A 26,489-nucleotide genomic window follows, 5' to 3' on the forward strand; every position below is an offset into this window, starting at 1 on the left:
AATAAAACAGTGAAAGATGCTTTGTACTAAAAATATCTACATCTTTTTTGGTGTTCTATTTATGAGTTCTCCCTAATTAACTTAGATTGTTTTGTCTGACTATGCATTTTGCCCAATTTTATTTTTCCTTTCAGATTTTTAGAGAGATTTTGTATTATTTTAGAACCTTTCAATGGGGATTTCCTTCCTCCCTTGGCTTTTAAAGGATATACAGTTTGCTTCACCATTAACTAAACCCTTGCCCAATCCCCATTTGTTTCACAAATGTCTTCACGGAAAACATTGCTCTCTCCCTCTCTCTCTTTAAAATGTCGTATCATGACTTACTTGAAAACAGTTAGGTTTGCTTGTTGATGTTGATTACTATCCCAAAATTGTTTGGGCTTAGACCAGGAAAAACAGGAGGGCTAGTGGGCTAGTAAAAATAAACCGCTAACTTCATCCCAATCTCTTTCTTATGTCAACCTAATTTAATATATTTTTGAAAATATAAGGAAGTTAAGCTTTTCAGTGTACATGCCAAAAAAGAAGCATTTATTAAACTAATGTCAATGCTTTTATCTCTCTACATCTATTACAGTCTAAATCCAATGACTACTTGACCTTGAATGCTGGGAGCCAACAAGAGAGAGACCAAGCGAAATTGACTTGTCCTTCAGAGGTCAGTGGAACGATTTTACAAGAAAGGGAATTCGAAGCAAACAAACTTCAAGGGATGCAGCAAAGTGACCTCTTCAAAGCTGAATATGTCCTTATTGTGGACTCCGAAGGGGAAGATGAGGCTACAAGCAGAAAAGTTGAACAAGGCCCCGCAGGGGGGATTGGCACCGCAGCTGTCCGGCCCAAGTCTCTAGCAATCTCGTCCAGTCTGGTCTCTGATGTAGTGCGTCCCAAAACACAGGGGACTGATCTCAAGACCTCATCACATCCTGAAATGCTTCATGGGATGGCCCCTCAGCAAAAGCATGGGCAGGTAGGTTTTGTGTTCCTGCTGTCCATAAGGAAAAAAAAAGTGTTTATGCACCCTTTATCTTGGGCGGTCTGCAAAGGCCATCCTGTTTAAGGCAGACAAAACTTTCAAAGAAAAATATATTTAAAAAACCATTATCTCAGGATAATAAATCATCATAGTGTAAACATAGATAATAAATATAAAAGATAAAAAGGATTAAGCAATTATGCTGTGAATTGGCTGAAGAGAAAATGTAAAACATTTAGCTGGAGTAAATTTGGGAGAATACTACCTCTTTCCTTTAAATAATTCTTGGAGAAGGTTGATATGAGGAGTTTCTTTAGTCAAGAAGAGTGTGCTTGGTGAGCTGGGTCCATCAAGAAGCATATTTCAGATGTAAGAAAGATCTAGTGAAAAGACGGTAATTGGACATTAGAGGTAGACCCATTGATTTTAAATTAGTAAAAGACTAGTAAAAGGATAAACTAGGAAATAAGAGTAAGAAAAATAATTTTCCCCTGTGTATCCTAAGGAAAACGTCTTTTGTGGTCCTGGAAGCCACCAGGGTGGGGTTGACCTCAGTGAGAGGGGGAAAATATACCACCCCAAAACTTAGTGGCAAGATTGAATGGTTCTTTTAAGGTAGAGAGAGTCTGGTATAATAGGAGAAGGCCCACATCTGTGATGGCAGGAAAGAAAGGATGCGGACAAGGAGGCATTTTGAAGTTGAAAAATAGAATAATTTGCCATTGACTGGCTATTTGCTATAATGAAAATGTAAGGTGACTGACGAAGTGTAGTTAGAATGTTAGGAATGCAGATGCTGGCTTTGAGAGTAGGTAGGTAGTGGATGCAGAGCTCTAACTTCTTGACAATGACGACGAATTGTTACCCAGATGTCCCATTTAGGATCTAATAGACCAGGCATTTGCAATCAACCCAAAGTAGTTTAAAGGACATTTTTACTGGCTTGTTGGTCTTTTTGCATTACTAGGACAGGACCAATGCAAAATGGTAGAATGAGCTTTGGAGTTTTGGTGCCACACCATCTTTATTTCTGTAGGCTTCACTGAGTTTCTGATGCTGCATTTTTATTATCTTCAAGCATCTAGTATCTTGTATTGTCTTCTGGTAGTAAAAGACACACACTGCGGTACTCACATTTTTACTGGGCTAAAACATTTATTTCTTCTTGAAGTTCGTTCTTAGCTAGGTATTGGAACAAAATATTATAATCATATAATTAAATGTATTCCCAATATGCTGTGATAAGTTTAAATATTTCTTTCTTGCCTCAGAAAAGATAATGAAGTAGTTGGAGATGTAGAAATGTGGAAATTTCCATTGTTAGGGGAGGACAGCTTTAGGTGACTTCTTTGAGAAGAAAATGTATTAATAAAAAATTAACAAAGCAATTGTTGGGTCTTTGATTTACTCTTTCTCCAACTGATAGTTTTTTCCCCTGAATTGGCCATTTATTTTTATTTTTGTGTGTTCAAATATACAGAAGTGAATCTAGAGACTGAATATGTCCTTTAAAATATTTTTTCCAAAAAAGGTTATTTAGGAGCAGGTTATAGTTCATGTTATTAGAGCTCTAAATAAAAAAGCAGAGCTCAACCTCGTATATTAATTGTGGCTGAAGATTATGATTACCAGTAATGGTGGAATACTAGATCCTAAAGTGTTTGACCAATTACCAATTATTTGAACAATTACCATTGCTCTTGTTTCCATTTCCTATAATAATCCACTTGAGTGAACTGTAGGTCATCATGAAATAAAAATAAGATGACCATTGCCACAAGTGTAAACTAAGGAGAAATGACCAGAGCACCAAAGAAAACAGTCTGGAAGTTTAATGTAGTGAACTGTAATGTACAAAGTCTAAAAAAAAATTACACGATTGGGCTGCTTGATGCCAACAATATCAAATTTTTAATCAGAAATACGGTCAAGTAAATAAATTTCTAGTCTACCTGGTGAAAATGAATCCATATATAGAATTGTCTATAAGTTACCTCTATTGGTTAGTCATTGATAAGCTATTCCTAAGAAATGTCTTCACTTCTTAGTCTGGCCTTTAACCTTTCCATGACCTAGCCCAGGTGTATTTTTCTATCTACATCTTTTACCTCTCTTCTTCAGCTCTCCTGAACAATCACCAAAGTACATACTTCATACCTTCCCATCTCTGAGCCCTTGATTCCTCTGGTCAAATGCTTCCTTCTTTCCCTAGCTCTTCTCCATTTTGACCTAGGCTACTTGATAATTTAAGCTCAGTTCAAGTAGCATCTCCTCTTAAAGATGTTCCCTTTGGAAAGGAGTTAGTTCTTGTTCATGTTTGTGATTTTCTTTATTATTTTATAGCTTTTAGTGGGGGAAAAATTCTCCATTATAATTCCTTTTCATTCTGTTGTAATAATTTACTTTTATCTTTTTTCCTCACTGGCTGAAAACTACATTAAATCAAGTTCTGGTCCCTTGTTAATTTCTGTATCCCTAGCACTTAATGCAGTGCCTTACATATAAAGGGGGTTCAATAAGGTGAGTGAAAAAAATGAAATATTCAAAAGATCGCATATCTTTTCAACTGTGAAGTCCTTGCTCAGATATTGACACCTTCGTGAAGCTATTTTGTTCTCTCAGTGAAAGCAACCTCTCTCCCAACATTATTCTGATAGCTTTTTTTCTGTACCTATTTTATAATTATCATAGGCAGTACTATGGCTATTTAGATACATGTCTTATCTCCCCTAAGAGATTGTAAAGTTTTTACAGGTAAAGCCCATGTTAAATTCAGTTTTATTAAACTTTTTGTCCCCTACAGTGGTTAGCATATTATCAGGGACATAGTCAATATAAATATTGGGTTGAATGATAAACTCCCCAAGTGCTTCCTGAAGTGGCATGTTTAAGTAAAAGTATCTTACGTTAAAAAAATCACTCAATAATTTCAAAGCATGTCAAAAGCAAACATGTTATATAAAATAAGCTGTTGAATCAAAATCCTCTTAAATAAAATTCAGAAAAAAGAGACTTGAATGTTCATGTAAAAGTCTAAGAATTTTCTAGGGGTAGTATTAGAGTTACGGGAGAGGTGAATACACATACAACACAGTGATTCGTCTGAAAGACCTATGATAAAGTTTGGAGCTAAGATAGTGACTGTGGGAATAGACAGAGAGCCTGATGAGGTAGAATTAGCTGAACTTGTTCATTGACAATATATGGGAAAAATTAAGCATGAATGAAGTTTATTACCTCATTGGATGAATGTTGGCATCATTAATTGAAGAATGAATAACAGGTCTTGGGTGGGGATGGGAAGAGATTAGACATCTGATGTTGAGGTTGAGATGCCTTGGTGGCACTATATGATGATATCTAGAAAGAAGTTGGAAGTATGAATCCTGGACTTAGGAGAGAGAAGGGAGACTGGAGATATTCGTCACATAAGTTAAAGTGATGGGAATTTACTCAGAGAGAGAAGGTAAAAGTAAGAAGACAGGATTCAAGCCAGGAAACAGAAAAGTATAAAAGCACCTATGAAAAAAGAGAGCCAATGAGAAACCTAGGTGTCTTTTTCTATCTAAGAGGTGAACCAAAGATGTCTGAGAGAGTGGTTTTATGCAGTGGAAACTAATGAGACTTTCCAAAAAGAGGAGTCTATAGTAGAATATAAAACAAGGTAAAATAAAGTAGGACCCCTGAGTCCATTAAATCTTGAAATGAGGAGGTCATTTGGTGACCTTGGTGGGAACAGTGTGAGTGAGATTATGGGGACAGAAATCAGTTTGAGAAACGGATGGAGGTAAGGAAAGGGAGGTCGTGCATTGGAGGGGTGATGTGGGAAAACCAGAATGAGATGGGCAATTGACTGGCTATGTTCCTCTGGGTGAGTTACTTGAAATCATAAACCTCAGTTTTCTCATTTGTAAAATGAGTTGATAATATATCAACCTTCCTTGTGAAGACTAAATGAGATAATACATGCAAAGTGCCTAGAATAGTGCCTGGCCAGTGGTAGGCTCTCAATAAATGATTTACTGTATCTAAGAAGTCTGAGATGGCAGCATTGTTTTTTTTGGGGGGGGCACAAAGTAAGGAACATGTGGAGAAGGAGAGTTTCACACCTTTTTCAAATGTAGCTCAGAAGTAAGAACTGGGGAGAGGAATGTGGAACATGAAAATAAGACCAAAAGACTGGGGCTAAATAATGGAGGTCCTGACATGAAATTCTGAGGAATTTGGACACTAGCATATATGTTTATTAAATAACTAGATTTCATGGATTCATAGAAAAGGGATTACAGTAAGTTATTTGGATGGGGCATTAGACATAGAAACCCTCCATATACCCCCAGGCCTCAACTTTATAATGAAATACCCTATTCATACCAGCATACTTATTACAATAGCCTTCATGTGTCTGTCTTACCCCACTAGATTCCTGAACCCCTTGAACTTGACAAAAAATATTTTTCTCACTTCTGCTTCCCATCACCTAATACAATGCCTGGAATACTGTGGGTGCTTAAAAAGTGTCTGATGAATGAATGAATAAATGAATGAATGATCCTCCTTTTCACATGATCTTCTGATATAAATAGAGAATAGACATTACCTAAACCCTCTTAGTGAGCATTCAAAGCTGAAAGAAAATGATAATAGAGTATGGAAGAGCACCTAGGACTCCTGCCTTAGAGTTAGTGCTGTTGCTCTTAAGCAAATAATCTATAGCTTCTGACCCGAGAGATTTAGAGGTTGAAAACCTTGAAAGAAGCTGGGAGGTTAAACGTTCACGTTGGATTCAGCTAACTGCTGGAGGACTAGCTTGGAATGCCAAAGTACTTGCTGAAAATTGGCACATTTATATTAAGAAGCTGGGAGGTGAAGTGTTCATGGCCATCAGCTGGATGGCTCTTTGCATGCAGAACAGAGCCACCTGGGGCCTGACTGTGCAAGAATAGGTGAGAGGTGACTAAGTAGTAATTCAGATTCTACATGGGCCTTCTTGGTCATATAATTGTTTTGGGCAGTTGGGTAGGATTAAAAATTTAGAGGCCCTACATTCTTTTAGGCAATGGACAAATCCCTGACCAAGTGATTTTTTTTTAAAATAACTTTTCTCCAGTGATCTTCCCACTGCTACCTCTCCATTTCATTTCTTGCTTAGGGTGAGTACATGATTCCCTCTTTTTATCTTGTTACCTTTCATTGTGAATGAGACTAGATGCACTTAGGAGAATTTTTATGAATCAGTGGGAAGCTCCAGGCTCTGCTCTGATGCTGGCAGAATCCCTATAGTCCCCGAATGGTAGCTTGTTATTTCCTCAGGGTGGGTTAATTTGTAACATTAACCAGGTACAAAGGAAGAACATATCTGGAAAATCAAGTCTCTTTGACAATTCCAGCAGAAAGATGATGTAGGCTTTTAAGAAGAGAGTCTCCTGATTTGTTGATGTCAGAACTTAAGAACTTGTTGATGTCAGAACTTGGCTGGGGAGGTAACGACTGAATCAGAGGTCAGAGGCAATGTTCTTCCTACCACCTGCCCATCCTCACTGCCCAGAGTCTAGAGCAGAATAAGAGGAGGCAATTGCTGAGGGAGGAGTCAGACCCTCTTCAAGGAGAAACTATGTTTCCGCTTCTGCATCCTTCTGTTCCTTCATCTACTAGACATTTTATTTATTTATTTTTTATTCCTGTATGAAGGTAGTAGGCTAGGCACTAGACACTAGGGGTACATAGATATAAGATCTGCCTTTAAGGAATTTAAAAAGTGTATGTGCATGCTCAGAAAAAAGTGTGTTAGGTTGCATGTTCAGAAAACAGTGGGAAGCCTACGGGGAGGATGCCTAAGTCAGCCTGGACCATCAGAAAGGGTTCACAGAGGCAGTGTTGCTGAAATTTGAAGGATGAATACATTTTTGGCATTCCAGAAAGGTAATAGGGAAGGAAGTACCAGCACATAAGAACAGGGTGGAAGATGAGAAGGAATATGAAAAGGACTCATCAAAATATAGGAAATACACTAGGAAAGAGTAATGAAACAGAGGCCATAAATAAAAGTTTTGAAAAGGAGTGAGAGATTAGAAGAGTCAAACTCTGAAAAGAAATCAGAAAAGGTAAGCGATTCAAGTGCCTGTTGGGTTTAGGAAAAATAAACCATTGTAGATGTTAGTGATAACAGTTTTCCATGTAAGGGTGGAGGAGAAATCTGTTAAGAAGTTAGTGGGAAGTGTATTAGTTTTCTGTTGTACAATAGCTTACCACAAATGTAGTGGCTTCACAAATTTACCTATTTCTCCTGGTTTCTGTAGATCAGATGTCTGGATATGTCTGAGCCATGTTCTTTGCTCAGGGTCTCTCACCAGGTTGAAATCAAGGTGTCTGTCAGGTTGGCAGAATTTATTTCCTTGAGGCTGTGGAATTCATGGCAGCTTGCCTCTTAAAGCCAGCAACAGAGAAAAAGTATCTCTGCTGCTTTGAGTCTCTAATTCCAAAGACTTTTTTTTATTTTTATTTTTTTTAAAGAGCTCACTTGATTAGGTCACACCCACGCAGGATAAACCTCCCTTTTAATTAACTTAAAGTAACCTGATTAGGGACCTTTGTTACATTTGAAAAATTCCTTCAACTCTGTCATATTCTGTCAGTTAGAAGCAAGTAACCGTTTCCACCCACACTTAAAAGGAAGGAATTCTATAAGGCTGGGACTCTTTGGGTAGTCATTTTAGGGTGTGCAGACTACAAGAAATAAGAAACTCAGGGCAGTGATTATATTGTACAGACTTGACTGAGAAGAAAACAACATAGGCCTGTAATTATGGGAAATATAGGATCAAGAAAGAGCTTGGGATATGTATGTATATATTCGTTTTTGTCAGTTAGCTTTTGTTGCTTAACAAACCTGCCAGCATTTAGTGTTTTAAAACACAATATTTTATTTAGCTCAAAAATTTTTTGGTCAATAATTTGGGCTGTTTTCAGCTAGGTGGTTCTGCAGATAAGGGCTAGATTCAGTTAATCTTTGCTGTGACCTACCCATATCAGTGATTGGCTGTTGGGTTAGCTGGTGGCTGGTTAGCTGTCTGGTGGCTGAGTAGTTGTCTGCTGAGACGTGGTCTTGTATCTTCCAGTAAACTAGCCTGAGCTCATTCATATTATGGCGATGTTCTGCACGTAACAAGCCAGTAAGCCTCAATGCACAAATGCTTTTCAAGATACTGCTTCTTGTATTGCATCTGATAATGTTGTATGGGCCAAAACAAGTCATTTGGCTATCCAGATTAAAAGGTGGAACAAAAGACTGCGTTTATGATGGAATGAATGGGAAAGAACAGAGAATTGTGGGTACTTTCACTATTCACCACAATGATATTTATTATCATGTTTTTAAAAGATTGAGAGAATTTCTGTTTTATATCTATGTTAGGATCAGGGAGCTAGGAAAAAATTAAAAAGGATAAGTACATAGGTTATGGGGAATAACTGATGAAATGAGATTTCTAAGAGGGCAAGAGCTGCTGTGATTCAGAGTACACAAGGAGAATTCACCTTTTACAAAGCGAAAGGTTTTTTCATTCATCTTTCCTTAGAATGAGGGAAAGGGAATGAAGGTGATACTACCAAAATTCACTTTCCTGATAATCTCAATTTTCCTTGGAGTAAAGAAATCTAGGCCATCTGTTGAGCATAATGGGAGAAATAGTAGGTTAAGGGTTTGTGGAGAATGTAAAGTTTTTGGAAAAGCTGTTCATCAGAACAGTAGAGGAAGCCAAGGTCCAAACAACAACAACAAAAAAGAAAACAAATCAACCAACCAAAAAATCGAGAGGTGCAGGACCCAGTTGAGACTACAGACATTGAACTTGTGCTTTCACCAGTCTACAGTGACTCAGCCAGCCCATATGTGAATTGAGAAAACCTTCCCTTCTGCAGGGGAATTCAGTGCAGGGGAAACCAGCCCCACTCAGCTTGTGCCCTTGTACAGGATGGTTTGCAAAATAGGTGCTGTCGTCCTATTAACAAGTGGTATCAATTTTCTTTTTCTTATAGCAACTTTTAGTAGACTAGGTCTAGAAACGTAATGGCAGTTGCTGGGATTGGTTTAAGAATGAAGGTTTGCCAAGTTGATTGGCAAGAGAGGATTGGCAAGAAACCACAATAGCTAGAATGTTGGCAATGCTGGCAAGAAGGTTGAGATTGAACAAAGTATTACTGAAACTTAAAAAATAGGGGATGAGGGGTATGAGACTGGATAGCAAGAGAGGGGCTTCATCATGAAGGAAGTATCTGTAGTTCATGGTAGACACAAAGAAACCAATGATGAGGTCTTGAGCATAGGTGATCAGATTTTAAAAGTTCAATCTGGTGATAGGTTAAATAGGGTGCAACTACAAGTAAGAACACCAGAAAAGATTATTTAATGTGTTCAGGTAAGAAAGGCTGAGAATCTGCCCTGTAGCATTACAAGCATTCATCAGAGAGAAGAGGACAAATCAATAATAGCTAAGTTTAGGAGGCCAAGCTGCCATTATGCAATGATTGGTATGTGACGACAAGGGAGAATCTGGGGTTTCTGCCTCATGTAGCTGTACAGATTCAGGAGGAAGAGCACAACTATATGCGATCCACATCTGGTGCTGTCAGAATCTCAGAAAGTATTCAAGATACTAGGTAGCAGATCAGTCACTTCAGTTTTTATTCAAATGCTTTGAAATCTCATAGAAACATCAGGGAAAACTGAATATATATACAGGAGCAGTTTATGTTAGATTTACAGGCAGTAAAAATACAAGGCAGTTCTACAACAGAGATTGGTTGTTAAAATAATTGATGGTCTCTATTACATAGGATCTGAGGGTGAATTTATGATTAGGATCATCTACTTACCTAATGATAGGAGCACATTGCATCTTCTGTTACTGAGATTATTGTGAATGTTTTCCAGAGTTCCAGATAGCCTTTCTAGGAGAAGAGAGTTTTGAAAATGACTTTAGAGAGAGTGTATGGCAAGGGGGGCTCAAGGAACCAGCATAGTTCTGGGTATTGGAAAACATGGTCATTGGTAGCTCTAGAGAGGTGTTTGAAGCAAAGGAATCAATAAAGATGAGGTAAGAAATAAATGGTAAAGAAGACCTAGAACAGCCTTGAGGGAGAAGGAGTTAGAGCATCAGTAACAAACCTTGAGAACAACATAGAGGGTTATGAATGGTAGAGGAAGAAGAGATGGAAATAATTTGTGTTAAATAGATGCCAATAGGGAAGTTTGGGATCACTAATAAGGGATTTACAGGAAGAGGTAAAATGAAGGACTGATTCTGAGCTACTGACTGAGAATTTGACAGGTGCCCATGTCTTCTTTCTGCATACATATTTTCATGCCTTTACTTCCTCTTTTTAAAAATTCATTAATTAGAGAAACTCAGGAAAATCAATCTTTTTACAAAAAAGAATCCTTCACCCCTGAGAATTTTATAAAATATGGTGTCACCTTTTAATATTAGTACAAATTAGGATACATCGTGGCATATTTGCAAGTTAGAAAGGAATATGTTGCATATACTTATTAATATATTAAGTAAGAAAATACAATAAAAATTATGTGCAGATTAATATAAACATGGTAAACATCTTTAGACTTTTCAGAGCCTTTCTATTAGAAGTTCCTTAAAAATCTTTTGGTAGTTTCTTTTTTTTTTTAACTACCATCAGAGTGAACAGGCAACCTACAACATGGGAGAAAATTTTCGCAACCTACTCATCTGACAAAGGGCTAATATCCAGAATCTACAATGAACTCAAACAAATTTACAAGAAAAAAACAAACAACCCCATCAAAAAGTGGGCGAAGGACATGAACAGACACTTCTCAAAAGAAGACATTTATGCAGCCAAAAAACACATGAAAAAATGCTCATCATCACTGGCCATCAGAGAAATGCAAATCAAAACCACTATGAGATATCATCTCACACCAGTTAGAATGGCAATCATTAAAAAGTCAGGAAACAACAGGTGCTGGAGAGGATGTGGAGAAATAGGAACACTTTTACACTGTTGGTGGGACTGTAAACTAGTTCAACCATTGTGGAAGTCAGTGTGGCGATTCCTCAGGGATCTAGAGCTAGAAATACCATTTGACCCAGGCATCCCATTACTGGGTATATACCCAAATGACTATAAATCATGCTGCTATAAAGACACATGCACACGTATGTTTATTGCGGCATTATTCACAATAGCAAAGACTTGGAACCAACCCAAATGTCCAACAATGATAGACTGGATTAAGAAAATGTGGCACATATACACCATGGAATACTATGCAGCCATAAAAAATTATGAGTTCATGTCCTTTGTAGGGACATGGATGAAACTGGAAACCATCATTCTCAGTAAACTATCACAAGAACAAAAAACCAAACACCACATATTCTCACTCATAGGTGGGAATTGAACAATGAGATCACATGGACACAGGAAGGGGAATATCACACTCTGGGGACTGTGGTGGGGAGGGGGGAGGGGGGAGGGATAGCATTGGGAGATATACCTAATGCTAGATGACGAGTTAGTGGGTGCAGCGCACCAGCATGGCACATGTATACATATGTAACTAACCTGCACAATGTGCACGTGTACCCTAAAACTTAAAGTATAATAAAAAAAAAAGAAGTTCCTTAAAAATCAATGTTTTAAATATATTAAAAAGTATAATAAAATTCTGAGATATTTATATTAGGTAAAATATTAATTAATGTAGTAGAATGTTTGGTCATTAGAAGCCATAGTTTTGAGGAAATTGGAGAGGTTAGTCTTTTCCTCTGAATGAGACCCTAACAATTACAGCTCTATGGTCTTAGCATAGTGATAATTTGGTGAATAATCAGGGTAAATAATTGAGTTTGTCATATACATTAAAGTTATTTGGAAACAGCAGAACTGAAAAGGTAATGAGAGTTTTGTGACTGCTGTTATTAATTTACAGAATTCTTTACCAAACAGCTATTCCAGGCATAGTACAATATGCAAAGACACACTACACAGTCTAGAAATGTTTCTGTATTCTTTTCATTAGGAGAGATCAATCATAGGAAACAATTAGAGAAGACTTTTCTTTGTGGTAAAAAAAAAAAATTCCCTGAATACACTATTTACCCTAAAAGAACAATTTCTTAAACATTAATTATGTATTTAACTAAAATGATTGCATAACTCCAAATAAGACATTGTCATGCTTGTAGTGACAGAAATATTCAGCCGCCCAGCTAGTAGTGTTTGGATTTAAATATATCTCTAACCAAATGCATCAGTTACATAAACATTGGCTAAGCAGAGTTGTTTCTAAGTAAAACTTACACGAGTGAATTGCTCAGCTTTCTTCTTCCATTCGATTCAATTCCGCTTGACTTTTAATTATCTCTGATTTTCCCATATTCTGGGTTATGCCAATATATTCAGGTATTATTTATGTAGCAAGAATTCTTCCGTGTTGCAAAGATACATGTAAATTCACATATAAAAGAAAAGAATATTTTGGGTATGTTTACTTAGAAACTTGGAAGTTTGGGATGAGTGTTTGAATTTGCCAGTTTTAAATATTTTTAGAGATTAAAACTATATGACATGAAAACTTCTGCATTAGGTCTGATGGAAATCTTAAAATGTTATAAGCAAAATCAAGAAGTATCTTTTACTTTATTTGTAAAGTTTTGCTAAGTTTGGTTGTTATGTTTATATACATTTTCCTGCTATGTGCTTAATGCAATATCTATATGTAAATCTTAATATTTATTGATATTTTGAATGATTGATATTCCCTAAATTCTTTATTAGACATGCATGTTTATTATTTCTTTTATATATTGACATAATCAAATCAATGACTTTTAAGGGAAAGTTCTGTTTAAAAGATGTTCAAAGTATTTATAACTTCAGTGCTTATCTTAAAGTACTAGATGATTTTTAAAATGGCACAAGACTACCTACATCCAGTTGTTTCAGAGGCTCTCCCTAGCTTCTCTAGTAAAATGATGAATTGTTCTTTATTTCCTCTTTATTTGGTTTCTTTATTTCCTTTTTATTTGGATTGGTGGGTTTCCTTGTTTCAGGTGGATTGTATTTGTAAAGTGTTCTGGCTTCTTTTGACACAAAAGAGAGCCTATTTCTTCCAGCATGACCCAAATCATTTGTTAAATGTTCATTATATGTTCATGTTAAATGTTCATTCTGGCAAATAATTAGGAAAAATAAGCTAAAACGTCCTGTTTAATTTGGACTTTGCTTTCACTCTCTCAATTTATCATTCTGTGTTGACATTGGGTGTTTCATCATTTGAATTCCAGGCACTTTTCCAAGTTCACACCATGTAGGAGTTAAGTAGTAGAAACTCAGAATTTTAAACACTTGAAGTGTGTTAAAGTTTTTTTAAGGCTTGTAGTCATTATTATAATATCATGCTTTATATTCTTACAATAGAAGAAAATAATTTTCCAAAGTGAAATTTGCAATTTATACTGATGGTGATTTAAATCTTTCCAAATCACACAATTCAAAATTAAGATAACTATTTTAGATGCTGTCAACGAATTATCTTCCAACTATGCAATACAATTTTATATTGATTTCATTCTGTGGGATAAATGAGGTATAGGATGTAATGCTTCACAGCTTATTTGTATCTTATTTCGAATTCAGAGCAAGGCCTCATTAGCAAAACAGAATTTCCTTCATTTTTGTGGAGGTTTAAGATGCCTCCTTTTGTGTAAATTGTTTGTATAATCGCACAAGTGACAAGAATATTTTGATCGTTTCACAAATAATGTCCTATTTCAATCTGTCTATTTCTCTTTCCTCTAGTTAACTTCTTCTCCCACTACCTCTGAGCAGCTTGCCTGTAAACCACCTGCTTTCTCCTTTGTTTCTCCAACTAATCCGAACGCACCACCCGACCCAGTTAACCTCGAGGGAGCCTCTGTCCTAGAGGAGTTCCACACTAGGAGGCTGGATGTCGGTGGGGCCGTGGTGGAAGAATCAGCTACGTATTTTCAAACTACCGCTCACTCTACACCCTTTTCTGCATCGAAGGGCACCTCCTCGACGTTACTGTTTCCCCATTCCACTCAACTATCAGGTTCTAATTTACCCAGTTCAACTGCAGCAGATCCAAAGCCTGGACTGACCTCTGAAGTTCTCAAGAAGACAACTTTAACCTCGCATGTCCTTAGTCGCGGAGAAAGTCCGAGAACCTCTTCTTCTCCACCGTCCTCCAGTGCTTCTCTGAAGTCGAATTCAGCCTCGTACATACCAGTCCGCATTGTCACGCATTCACTCTCTCCGAGCCCCAAACCATTTACCTCCTCTTTCCACGGCTCTTCTTCCACCATCTGCAGCCAAATGTCATCTAGTGGAAATCTTTCAAAGTCAGGGGTAAAATCCCCGGTGCCTTCCCGGCTTGCCCTTCTCACTGCCATTCTCAAGTCAAACCCTTCCCACCAAAGACCCTTTTCCCCTGCATCCTGTCCCACCTTCTCTCTCAACTCCCCGGCCTCTTCCACGCTCACACTTGATCAAAAAGCAAAGCAGACCCCACCCACGCCTAAAAAATCTCTCTCAAGTTGTTCCCTGAGAGCCGGGTCACCAGATCAAGGGGAACTCCAGGTTTCTGAATTGACCCAGCAATCTTTTCACCTGCCTGTTTTCACCAAGTCTACTCCGCTTTCTCAAGCGCCCTCCCTCTCTCCTACAAAACAGGCTAGTAGCAGTCTTGCTTCCATGAATGTAGAGAGAACACCATCACCTACTTTGAAGAGCAATACCATGCTCTCCCTGCTACAAACCAGTACATCCAGTTCTGTGGGTCTTCCTCCTGTTCCACCAAGCTCTTCTCTTTCCTCTTTGAAGAGTAAACAGGATGGTGACCTCAGGGGTCCAGAAAACCCCAGAAACATTCACACGTACCCTTCTACATTAGCCTCCTCTGCATTATCTTCTCTATCTCCTCCTATTAATCAAAGAGCTACGTTCTCTTCTTCAGAGAAATGTTTCCATCCTTCCCCAGCTCTTTCAAGCCTGATAAACAGATCTAAAAGAGCGTCATCCCAACTATCTGGCCAGGAGCTGAATCCTTCAGCTCTTCCTTCACTCCCTGTCTCCAGTGCTAACTTTGCCTCTCTTCCCAACTTGAGGTCCTCCTCTCTCCCTCATGCCAATCTGCCCACCCTGGTGCCCCAGCTCAGTCCCTCAGCTCTGCACCCACATTGCGGCAGTGGTACCTTGCCTTCAAGACTTGGGATATCTGAAAGCACCACCCCCAACCACAGGTCACCTGTTTCAACCCCATCACTTCCCATATCTCTAACAAGGACAGAGGAGCTGATTTCACCTTGTGCATTGTCCATGTCAACAGGCCCAGAAAATAAGAAATCAAAGGTATTTTTTGCATGTTGCATGGTGCATGCTTATTTTGAAACAGGGAAGAATCTTTTTTTTTCCCCCCAAGGCAGAAATCAATAATTATAGTATTAATTGTGCTCCTACAAGGAGGAAGAAAAAGTGCAAGAGGGTACCAGGACTTGGTATATTTGAATATGTAAATGAATTATAATCTGTATAGAATTATGTGTTTCAGTCAAATCCTTTGATTTTGAAAATCCTCTTTCTCTTCCTAACTTCTTATATCTATGACTCCAAGGGTATTATTTTTCCTCAGACATAATATGAGTTATATCATTGGCCCTAATGACAGAATTAAAAGCAAGTAGTTGAGATTCAGGACTATGATATGTTTCTGATTGTTTATTAACAGGGACCCTAGCATCCATCCAAATATCCTGTAAGGATGGAATAGTAGACAGGATTAATATAAAATGGAATATTATCTTAGATCTAGGCCTGTGACATAGCCAAGCACGTTCTCGTAGCAGAAAGCAACTCTACACTAAGGCATGCTGGCTTCCCAACTATTCTCAAGTAATTCAGACTGTGGATCACCCATACCCAGAATTTGATAGCTGTTATATCAATAAAATAAAACAGTTAAAGTGCCTGCATAAGAAGGGGTGGTGATTTTCAGCTCAGCACATTGAAATAATGTAGTTTTAGAGCTTTGAAATACCATGGAGAGTATGTTTCACTGTCACTTTTCAGATGATGAATGTCACGTTGAAGGGATAAAGTGACCCTCATTATTTTGTAAATGATGTCACAAAACAATCAAGTCAAAAACATGCATTAAATACCTGCTATATGTGTACCGCTATACTAGCTTTCTTTAGAGTGTGTGTGGTTTCTCTTAAAGGGAAGTAAGAGATTTTTTTTTTGTCTTAGAACAATTCAATTTTAATCAGTAGAAAAAATATACACAATTTGGAGAGGCTATATACAGTTATTAAGTCTACAATACAGCTAGAAAACCAATATAAGGCAAAATTAATTGTGTAAGTCAGATTATAAATAATCATCAACTGAGTTCAATATAACAGGAGTAGTGTGATGGAACATGGTTAGTAAGGGAAGTTATAAAAAATGTCAGGCCTGTCGGAAATATTTAGGATTTAACTTAATGAAGAGGAAAGAAGTTGGCATTTCAGAAATGGAAAACAATCTGACCAAATATACAGAAGATGATCTCAGAAGTCTGTGTGTGGAGACATAAGACGATTAGCCTTATAATCTGATGGTAATAATAGCAGCAATATCAAATGCTTTCTGTGAGTCAGGAACTATGCTAGTATACAAAATAGTTGAAAAATTAATTAAAATGGATTACATCAGTTAAGTTTTATAACTATATGAAGTTGATAATACTATTTTCCCTATTTTGTACACCAAAAAACTGAAGTTCAGTGAATAATTGTCCAGGTAATGGGTCTGTTTCGGAGCTGACATTTATGTAATGTTAAGTCTGTTGATTCTTGAAGCCATGTTCTTTATTACTATCATTTATTGCTACAAAGAAATAACTCATGTTAGCAATTTAGCCTGACTTTATAATTCTCATGAAGAAAATCATTATTAAGGAATTATAACCAGAATTCCCAATTTATATAATTTTGGGGTCATTTAAAAATGTATTGGAGATTAAGTCCTTGTATTTTAAACATTCAAAGAAAATGAGATGGATAAAATTTAACTTTTTCTGTGATTCTCAATGGAAAATCCTACTTATTTGAGGTAAATTGACCTGTTTATTATATTTTAAATACATATATGTGATTATAAAATTTATTTGTAGAGTATTTAAAACGAACTGACAATCTAATCATTACTGTTTCCTGAGTGCATTAACTATCATTTTTTGAACCATGACGCCATATACTTATTCTTTTTTTGTGAAAAGTGATTTTACTCTAGAAGCTTTTTCAAAGCATTTCTATGTGTGTTTCACCGCACTTTATGTTTTCTCCTGTTTTGGATATAGTCAGAGAGTTGGAAGAGGGTGAGCCCCAAAGGGCTTTTGATACATTAAAGACCTATTTATTGAAGACCTATTGTTTTGGGGCTCTCTTCCTGCACCCAACATTGAAAATTTTTCAGCATTTGCTTTTTACTTTTTAAAAAATTTCTAAGTAAAGAAAATTCAAAGAAATGCAAAGTAAATTTGATGAACAGGAAAATAAGAAGAATGATTATAATTTAACTACCAGTAAAAATATCAATAGATTTCTTTGAACAGAAAAAAACGCTTCTTATCATGGGTAAAATTTATAATAGCTTCGGCAAAAATAGAATAGTATGGACTATGAGACAATGCTATTCTTTTTCATGTTTATTTTCTCCTTGCATCTTGCTATATTATCTCTTTAGGTAAAAATAAGAAAGTCAGCCTACTTTTTTTATTACAATCTATTATTTTCAGAAATCGTATCTTGAGTATAAAAAACTTATTAAAATGGATGTGGAATAGATAAATCTTATCCCAAGCTCTTTTGATGTTTGACTAGTGTTTAAACTGGTAACATTATTTTACAGAATGATAGGAAGAAATAGACAAACGCTGTGTGATATTGAAGAATTTATATACTTTCATGGGTTGTTTCTTGTCTTGCTCCTTCCAGTGTGATGCTAAGCTGAGCACAGGACTCTTTTTGAAATCAAAGAGCTTTAGATTTAGGTCAGCTTTACTCACTCTGAGATTCTGAAATAATAGGGATCATAGAATACAGATGGCATCTAATTAAAACATGAGTGCTGGGAGGATATTAGTTTAAAGTCTGGGCTCTACTGTCCTTTGATATTAAAATAAAATGGATCGACCATAGTATGCTGAGCTAAATTCAGATATAAAGTGTGTTTGATGTTTCTTTTTCATACATAAAATCTTAAGGTTCTGAATCTGCTTGCATTTGTGTGATATAATTGCTATGATATGTTAAATTCAGATGTAGTTTAAAATACTATTTCACATTATAATCATTGCTTTAGACAGGATGGGCATCTGAATGCTGCTCAGCCTGCCTTTTTTTTTTTTTTTTTTTTTTTGAGACAGGTCCCACTGTGTCACCCAGGCTGCAGTGTAGTGGTGTGATCTTGGCTCACTGCAACCTCTGCCTCCTGGGTTCAAATGATTCTCCTGCCTCAGCCTCCCAAGTAGCTGGGATTACAGGTGTGCGCCATCACATCCAGCTAATTTTTGTATTTTTAGTAGAAACGGGGTTTCACCATGTTGGCCAGGCTGGTCTTGAACTTTTGACCACAAGTGATCCGCCTGCCTCGGCATCCCAAAGTGCTGGGATTACAGGCGTGAGCCACCATGTCTGGCCTACTTTTTGATCAACATCTATATTGTCTGAGACTTTTTTTTCCCATGCAAAAGACTGGATATTACAAGATTCACCCATGAAGTTGTGTCTGGGTCCCCAATCTGTTCTGCCTTCATTTATAAAGAATTTAAATTTTTATCCTAGTGAATTATTATGGTGGTCCATATGGAAATTAGGGTAAGCATTACATCAAAGCCTCGTAGAGTCTGCCACTTACCGAAGACAGTCTGAAGATTAGTTCCAATTATAAAGACTCTCCATTCATGGGCCTGCCCTGGGCTTAAAGCTATTTGGACACATAGCTTATTTAGGGAACAAGTTGAGAGCTATTTTATATTTCATAAAACTTTATAACTGGTGTTTTATTCACAAAAGTCTCCTTCCTTTAAGACATCAAAACATTCCCAAATACATCACACTGAAAACTTAGTGGCAGCAGTCTATCTGTGACTTTCTTCATTTCTGCAGAACCACATGTAATTTGGAAAATGAGCAATATGGAATGTGTCTGCATGAGATAAAATAGTTAATCTGGGTTCAAGCAAATCAGTCATTCAATAAATATGTATTGATTACCTAATAGGTGTGCTTTTCAAAGCTGTGAGGATATTGCAATAAATAAAATATGCAATGATGCCTGTTCAAAGACAGTTTATATTCTTTGGTGGAAGAGAAACAATCAATAATAACCCCTCCAAATAAGTAAATTATTGTGTGTGTCAGAAGGTCATATGTGTCATGGAGAAAAGTATAGCCGTGATTCTCAAGGGAAATAGAGAAGGGATGGTGTCACAAGTTATGTTGGTGTATTGGGATAGGTTTCTTTGAGAATGTAACATCCAAGGAGGTGATACTCCTTAAGAGAGTATAGTGAGGAAAACGCTCTGAGGCCAGAGAGTGCTTGACAGGTACAAAGAACACATTCTGGGCTAGCAGTGAGGAACAGGATGTTGAGGTTGTCAGAGGGAGATGTAGCTGGGAGCCGGATCCTGTAGGAGGGTCTTGTGGGCCACTCTTTAGTCTTTGATTTTTACTTTAAGTAAGACAGGAAGTCTTTGGAGGGTTTCAAATAGATAAGTGACAGTCTTAACTATCTCACTGCTAAATAAGAATAGACCATGAGAGGGTGAAAGTTTAAGCTGGGAGAACTTAGAAGTCTATTGCTACAATCTAGGTGAGTGATGATGGTGGCTATGGTCAAGTTATAGCAGTGAAGGTGAAGATAAGATTTCCATTATGTTTTGTAGGCAGAGTAACAAACATTCACCAAACATCAGAGCCACTATGTGAAATGAAAACAAACAAACAAACAAACAAACAAAAAAACGCTGAAACTAGCCTTATGTGCTTTCTTATTTTGTTTTTCTCTTTTTGTCTCACTGTCATTTACTCCACTCCCTTCACAAAGTTCTTGGGAATCCTTGACTTTCCAGGCTTCTTTCAGCTATGCTATCTGTCACTCGGCCTCTATACTGACCAGTTCTGTGTACCACTCCTGTGCTCTCCAGCTAGCCTCTCTGAATTGATCCTAGTAACGGTTCGCACTCAGGTGTTCAATGATTGACAAAAGCTTGTCTTCCTCTCTAACCCCGCACTCCCTGGGGGGATTTGCTTTTTTTTTTTTTTTTTGAGGTGGAGTTTCACTCTTGGCATCCAGGCTGGAGTGCAATGGCACAATCTCGGCTCACTGCAACCTCTGCCTCCCAGGTTCAATTGATTCTCCTGCCTCAGCCTCCCAAGTAGCTGGGATTACAGGCACCTGCCACCACACCCAGCTAATTTTTGTATTTTTAGTAGAGACGGGGTTTCACCACATTGGCCAGGCTGGTCTTGAACTCCTGACCTCAGGTGATCCGCCTGCCTTGGCCCCCCAAACTGTTAGAATTATAGGCATGAACCACCACGCTGGCCAGGATTTGCATTTTAATTGAGGGGAGTGTGCAGTTTAACTCAAACAAGAGAATTGTCAAAGGAAAAAACAGGGATCAAGGTAATGCAGCAAATGTTATAGGTTTACGTCATGAAGAAAAATGACTTCAAAAATCTGTATTAGAAATGTTCTCAGGGCATGCTTGGAGTGGTGGAAGAAGGTCTTTAATTAGCCAGGCTTGTCTAGGACTTGAACCATAGATGAAGAACTAAAAATTTGTGTTTTTTCATGTCCTTGAATCTTATTGTAATTTTCAGTTAGATATTTCAAGTCAACAAATATTTGCTGAACATCTTTTCTCTGCCAGGTTTGTATTAGGTGTTGAAAATAAAAGAACAAATAATATAAAATCTCTCCTCTAAAAGATCTAGCAGGCAGATAGGGATGGCAAAATATTATAATAAAATGAAACAAAATTATGCATTTAAGGTGTTAGAGAAATGAAAAGATAAATGAGGGATGCAGAGGGGTCCTGGGAAGGGACTTGTCCTGGGAAGTTTTCTCAGTTGCTACCTCGCCCATCTGCTTTGCCAGGCAGTTTTTGACAGTTGTATCCTCCACCTCTAGCTTTTCCATTATCAGGATCATTATAGATTGTGCTCTGCCAGTAATCCAGATATAAGGAAGTGTCTGGGCAATCTCCTATGAACGGGATCAGGGCTTGGTTGAGCTTTCATCTCAGGACTGATGTCAGGGAGATTCTGACTCAGGTAAGACAGACATGATCACCGAGGAGCAGAAAGTGTACATGTAGAGTGATGCTCTCATCTCTGCCCAGGAATGCTTCTGGAAGAAGTTGGACATGGTGGTAGTGAGGCCCTTCACCATGGTTTCCTCATCCTATTGTTTATATAACCCAAGTTTCTTGCATTTACTGCCCCGGTCCCCAACCTTTTTGGCACCAGGGACCAGTTTCATGGAAGACAGTTTTTCCATGGATTGGGGGTTTGGGGATGGTTTTGGGATGAAACTGTTCCACCTCAGATCATCAAGCATTAGATTCTTAAAAGGGACATGCAACCTAGATCCTTTGCCTGTGCAGTCACAATAGGGTTCGCACTCCTATTATAATCTAATGCTGCTGCTGATCTGGTAGGAGGCAGAGCTTAGGCAGTCATACACACTCACCTGCTGTTCACTTCTTGCTGTTTGGCCCAGTTCCTAACAGGTACCAGTTTATGGTCTGGGGGTTAGGGGCCCCTGATTTACCACACTTAAAGTGTAACTGTGAGTCCAAACCCCTGATCCTCAAAGCAACTAACATAGTTCACTTTGAGACCTCACGGATCTTTATTACTAGAGCCTGTGGTGAAATTTTAGACATCAGCAACAGGATATATGACTTTAGTGGAAAATATTTTCTGAAGGGGCAGAATGTGTTCTTGCTATCCTTACCTTCAAACCCAGAATTTATATTGCAGCTGGCAACTAGCATTGCCCATAAACAGGATTAGCTCTGGTAAACATAAGTAATAAAATGCCATTTTGTTTTTCAAACCTAAACTTTGACCTGTATCATGCAGAGGATATTTAAGAAATATTTTTTAAATGTTAACTGAAAGCATAGATTACAAATTGGAGAGAATCAATAGGTATTATTGCCTTGTTTGCCAGATTCAGGTTTAGGCCAATCATTTTTACCTCCTATGATTAGCTAATGTTTACTCTAACCCTGTAATTCCACATTAGAATGATTAGTAATTTTAAGCCAAAGAGGAAAATGAATGAATTTGGTTTAGCACCTGGAAGCCTTGAAATGCTTAAGAGGAAAGGTGTTTCAAATTAGAATACAAAATTCATATTTAGATCGAGTATATATTGTTAAGAGAACCCAGAGGAAAAACAGTGGACTCAAAACGTGTCTTTTTTTGGGCAATAAATGGGATTTTTATACTGAAAAGGAAAGGGTATGTATGTCTTAGAGGAGTAGTGCATGTCATGTAGTAGGTACTCAATAAATATTTCTTGGCCAGGCATGGTGGCTCACGCCTGTAATCCCAGCACTTTGGGAGGCTGAGGCAGGAGGAGGCCTTAAACCTAAGAATTCAAGACAAGCCTGGACACCGTGGTAAGAACCCATCTCTACAAAAAAAAAAAAAAAGAAAAAAAAATAGCTGGGTATGCTGCCACATGCCTGTATTACCAGATGCTCTGGAGGCTGACGTGGAAGAATTGCTTGAGCTCAGGAGGTAGAGGCTGTAGTGAGTTGTGATCGCACCATGGCTCTCCAGCCTAGGCAACAGAGAAAGACTCTACCCCCACCACCCCCTCCCCCACAAAAAAAAAAAGAAAAAGAAAGAGAAAAAATTTCTTGAATAAATACGTTAGCTGAACATCCATAAATAGATTTACAGGATCAGTTAATGTCCACCAAGTTGGGAGACCCCAGTGGCAGGAGTTCCTAGTCCTTAGTATATGATTTGAGTGAAGATAAAAATGACACACCTAACAAAATGTTTCATGAAATAATCTAAAAATTCTTGTCTTCATTGCTTACAATGACAAACCCAATCTAATCAGATAAAACTTGATAAAGATAATGCCTAAAGCCCTGTTTTTGGGTATAAAAAGGTATAAATAAGCATAAATATAGGATGGAATTATTAGTAAATGTTTTGAAAAAAGATGAAAGGATTAGGAATTTAGGTGATAGCCTACTCAGTGTGATCCAACAGTATGAAGTAATTCCAACCTCCTTTCTTGCATATTTTTAAACTCTCCACAAAAACTAAGGAGATGATCCCAATTATTATCTTCATTACATTAATTGAGTTTATTATCAATATCATGGAGGTGATGATTTGATGATTATATTTTACTATGTGCTAAAAACACAACTATTAAACACTTTTTATAATTTTAAGGAATATTATCAGAGGAGAGCAATGAGGGTAGTGGAATTCTTCACTTGAGTATCAGGGAGTTGGTGAAGGAAGCAATATAATTATGCAGAAGAGAGCTCTTGGCATGAGCCATGATTTCAAGAGGGGGGAAATAGGACCAATGAGATAAGTTAGCAGGAAGCATATTTTGGTTCAGTGTAGGGGAGAATTTTGTACTAATTCTAACACTTAGACCTGAATGTTCTGCCTTGGGAGGCAAGCAAGTGTTCATTTGGCTACTAAACAGAACAGAGATTCATGTGTCAGATGAGGGGGTTGAACCAAATGACCTTCTATATCACTTCTTATTGTAAGATTCTTTGACATTTTGTGTGCAATAACAAGATATGTCTCTGTACAGGCTTTCCCAGCTATATTCTTTAGGGAAGTTGAGGATAGGAGAACAAGCACTGTAAATGATTACACATCCTGAAATGAGAAGCAAGGGCATTTGTAGATATGTGCATAGTTGTTGGGCTAAAGTGCCTGTGTCCAAATTCCAGCCAGGACTGACATGCACTAGCTGGTGACCTTCGATTAGTTATTTAACATTTCTGTACCTCAGTTTCCATATATAAAATGGGGATAGTATAGTATCTACCTAATAGCTTTGTTGTGACAATTGAGTGAGTTAATTCACATGAAGCTTTTAGAATGGTACCTGGCTCATAGTGATTGTTAGATATTGTTATTATGATTGCAAGTATAATTACAATTAACTATTCATAAAACCATCATAGAGTGAGATGGTATATTTTATTCTGCATTACATGTAGGCTTAGGTATTCTTTGGAAGAAAATATTATAGAGAAAGCACGTATATTGGACACAGGCAGGCTCTTTATGGGCTGCGTGGTCTTGGACAAGTCATTTGACCTCTGCTTTTCTTAATAACTGTCTAGTTATAGGACTTCTGTAAAATTAAATGAGTAATAGTAGTAAATGTCAGCATAGTAATAAATGTCAGCTCCCATGGAAAGATAGTATTTCAATTTCCGTCCTTTTTCAAATATCTTGTTGTCTAGAGACCACAAGCAGTGCAGGGTTAATGTAGCAACTTAGGGCTTGAAGTGACCTGAGACATCTTCTAGTAATTGCCGCTCATGTAGGAGATGGGAGTGTAGGTTCCTTAAGAGTTGAGAGACTTGCAGAAAGGCACGTAGCTTCTTCCTATGAGGGAGAAGAGCTATATGGAGGAGGGAAAGTGGAAGATAAGTAAACATTCAGAGTACTTTTTTGGGAAAAAGTGTGCAGCTTCGGAGCTCTTGTGCACGTTTTGCTGAGTGTGTGTTTGTGAATGATTGTGTGCGTGTCTGTATGTGAGTACATATATATGTATATATTCATGTGTATGAATCAGAGTGTGTAAGTGAGCATGTATTTGTGGGTGACTGATTATCTTGCTAGTGTGACTTTCTATGACATTTGCTGGCATGCAGGCCTTGGGTTGCTAATTCCTTTTCATTATCTAACTCAGTATACCAAGAAAAGAAAGAAAACAGTGAAAAAGAGAATGCGTTCTGCTGTTAGCTGGATGCCGACTTTGTTCTTCTGGGTCTGGCACTTTGATTCCTCATGACTTCAACTTTTTCCTAAGGAAAATGAATGTGCTAGCCTCTTACCTTCACCACCCCACTTTAATGAAGCTTCCTTCAATTACATCTATAAAACCCAAGGTTTAATTTTATTTGATGACGCTGTCTTCTGCAGACACTTTGGTTTGCTTTTGAAGACACTAAGATAGCCTGGAGCTCTGTGCCAATTTCCTCACTGGTACTGGCCGCTGGGGAAGCTGCCTGAGACAAGGGCATCTGAAGTGACAGGAGCCTTGAACTCAGTTCATCAGCTGGAGACCCAGAGCAGTATCAAAACTGAGTTTTTGATTATGCATATTTATCCTGATTTCTACAGCTTCCTCATGCTCGCCCACCTCCCCCAGATATTCTACAACACTGAACTGTATTATTCTGAGTTGTACTTAACACTTAGGAAGTTTTAACATTTGCTTCATTAACATAACTGTTAGAAGGTGCAGGGGGTGATGAGGTTTAAAAAATTAGTTTAAGATCAAGAGTGAGTACTTTTTGTTTTTCTTTATGGAGTTACATTGCTGATATTATTTATGTTCAAATTATTGACTACTTTGCTGCTTGTATAAAAAATGGCTGCTAATTTTTATGTATTTTGATCTCTGTTTTTACGGATGATGCAAGAAAATGATCAAGAGCTCAATTACACTTATTGGCATAATATTTGTTAATTGTGACACTGTAGAAAAGAAACATTCCTTTGAGGATCAAGCAGAGCCATCTCCTGTCCTCATGTATAGAATAGTACTCCTATTAGGGAATGCTGCCAATGAAAAATTTATATATAACTTTGTGTAAAGGAAGTTTTTAAGCTCTGAAATGGAGTGGCATATAGTTGCCTGTAATCTCTAGGCTGATATTTTACTGTGGCATTTCTTCGCTTCTCATTCTAATAAAATATTAACATCGTAAGCTAATTGTTTCTGTCAGAAACAAGTTGTTCAGCATAATAACCCTTTTCTTCATTTGATAACGTGTCATTTAACTTGGTAGAACTGTCTGAAAATTATGTCATATTCTTTCCCATTTTCATCTCTACTCTTGCTTTCTGGTTGCCCATTCTAGCAATACAAGACCAAGTCAAGCTACAAGGCTTTTGCAGCAATCCCTACAAACACATTGCTTTTGGAACAGAAGGTCAGTGTTGGCTCAAAAACAGTGAATTTTACGTTTCTAATGTGATTTTTAAAATGTTTTCTAAAATTTCTGTTGGGAAGATTTCTGTTTTAAAGTTCTGCCTTTACTAAAATAACATTCCATTCTTAGTTTAGGATGATGTGGTGAAAACATTCTGGTGAATATAATTGGAGATATTATTGGTTTATTGCTAGAGACTGAATATGAGCCTAGGGATGTTTAGTC

General features: G+C 37.5%; 1 protein-coding gene across 16 annotated transcripts in view; it reads left to right on the top strand.

Moving 5' to 3' along the window:
* The window catches only part of MLIP (muscular LMNA interacting protein), a 167,763-nt gene that overhangs the window by 24,344 nt on the left and 116,930 nt on the right, over positions 1-26,489 (top strand). For 14 of the 16 annotated variants that reach the window (XM_057302523.2, XM_034962259.3, XM_063605319.1 and 11 more), the window contains 3 exons: positions 581-973; positions 13,823-15,394; positions 26,193-26,264. In XM_057302523.2, coding sequence (XP_057158506.1) covers positions 716-973; positions 13,823-15,394; positions 26,193-26,264 — 1,902 coding nt within the window. In that variant the 5' untranslated portion in view covers positions 581-715. The remainder of the gene's footprint in view (positions 1-580; positions 974-13,822; positions 15,395-26,192; positions 26,265-26,489) is intronic. The other 2 variants (XM_057302524.2, XM_055113682.2) reach the window with 1 other exon arrangement.

The sequence above is a fragment of the Pan paniscus genome, chromosome 5 (assembly GCF_029289425.2).
Source record: "Pan paniscus chromosome 5, NHGRI_mPanPan1-v2.0_pri, whole genome shotgun sequence".
NCBI classification, from domain to species: Eukaryota; Metazoa; Chordata; class Mammalia; order Primates; family Hominidae; genus Pan; species Pan paniscus.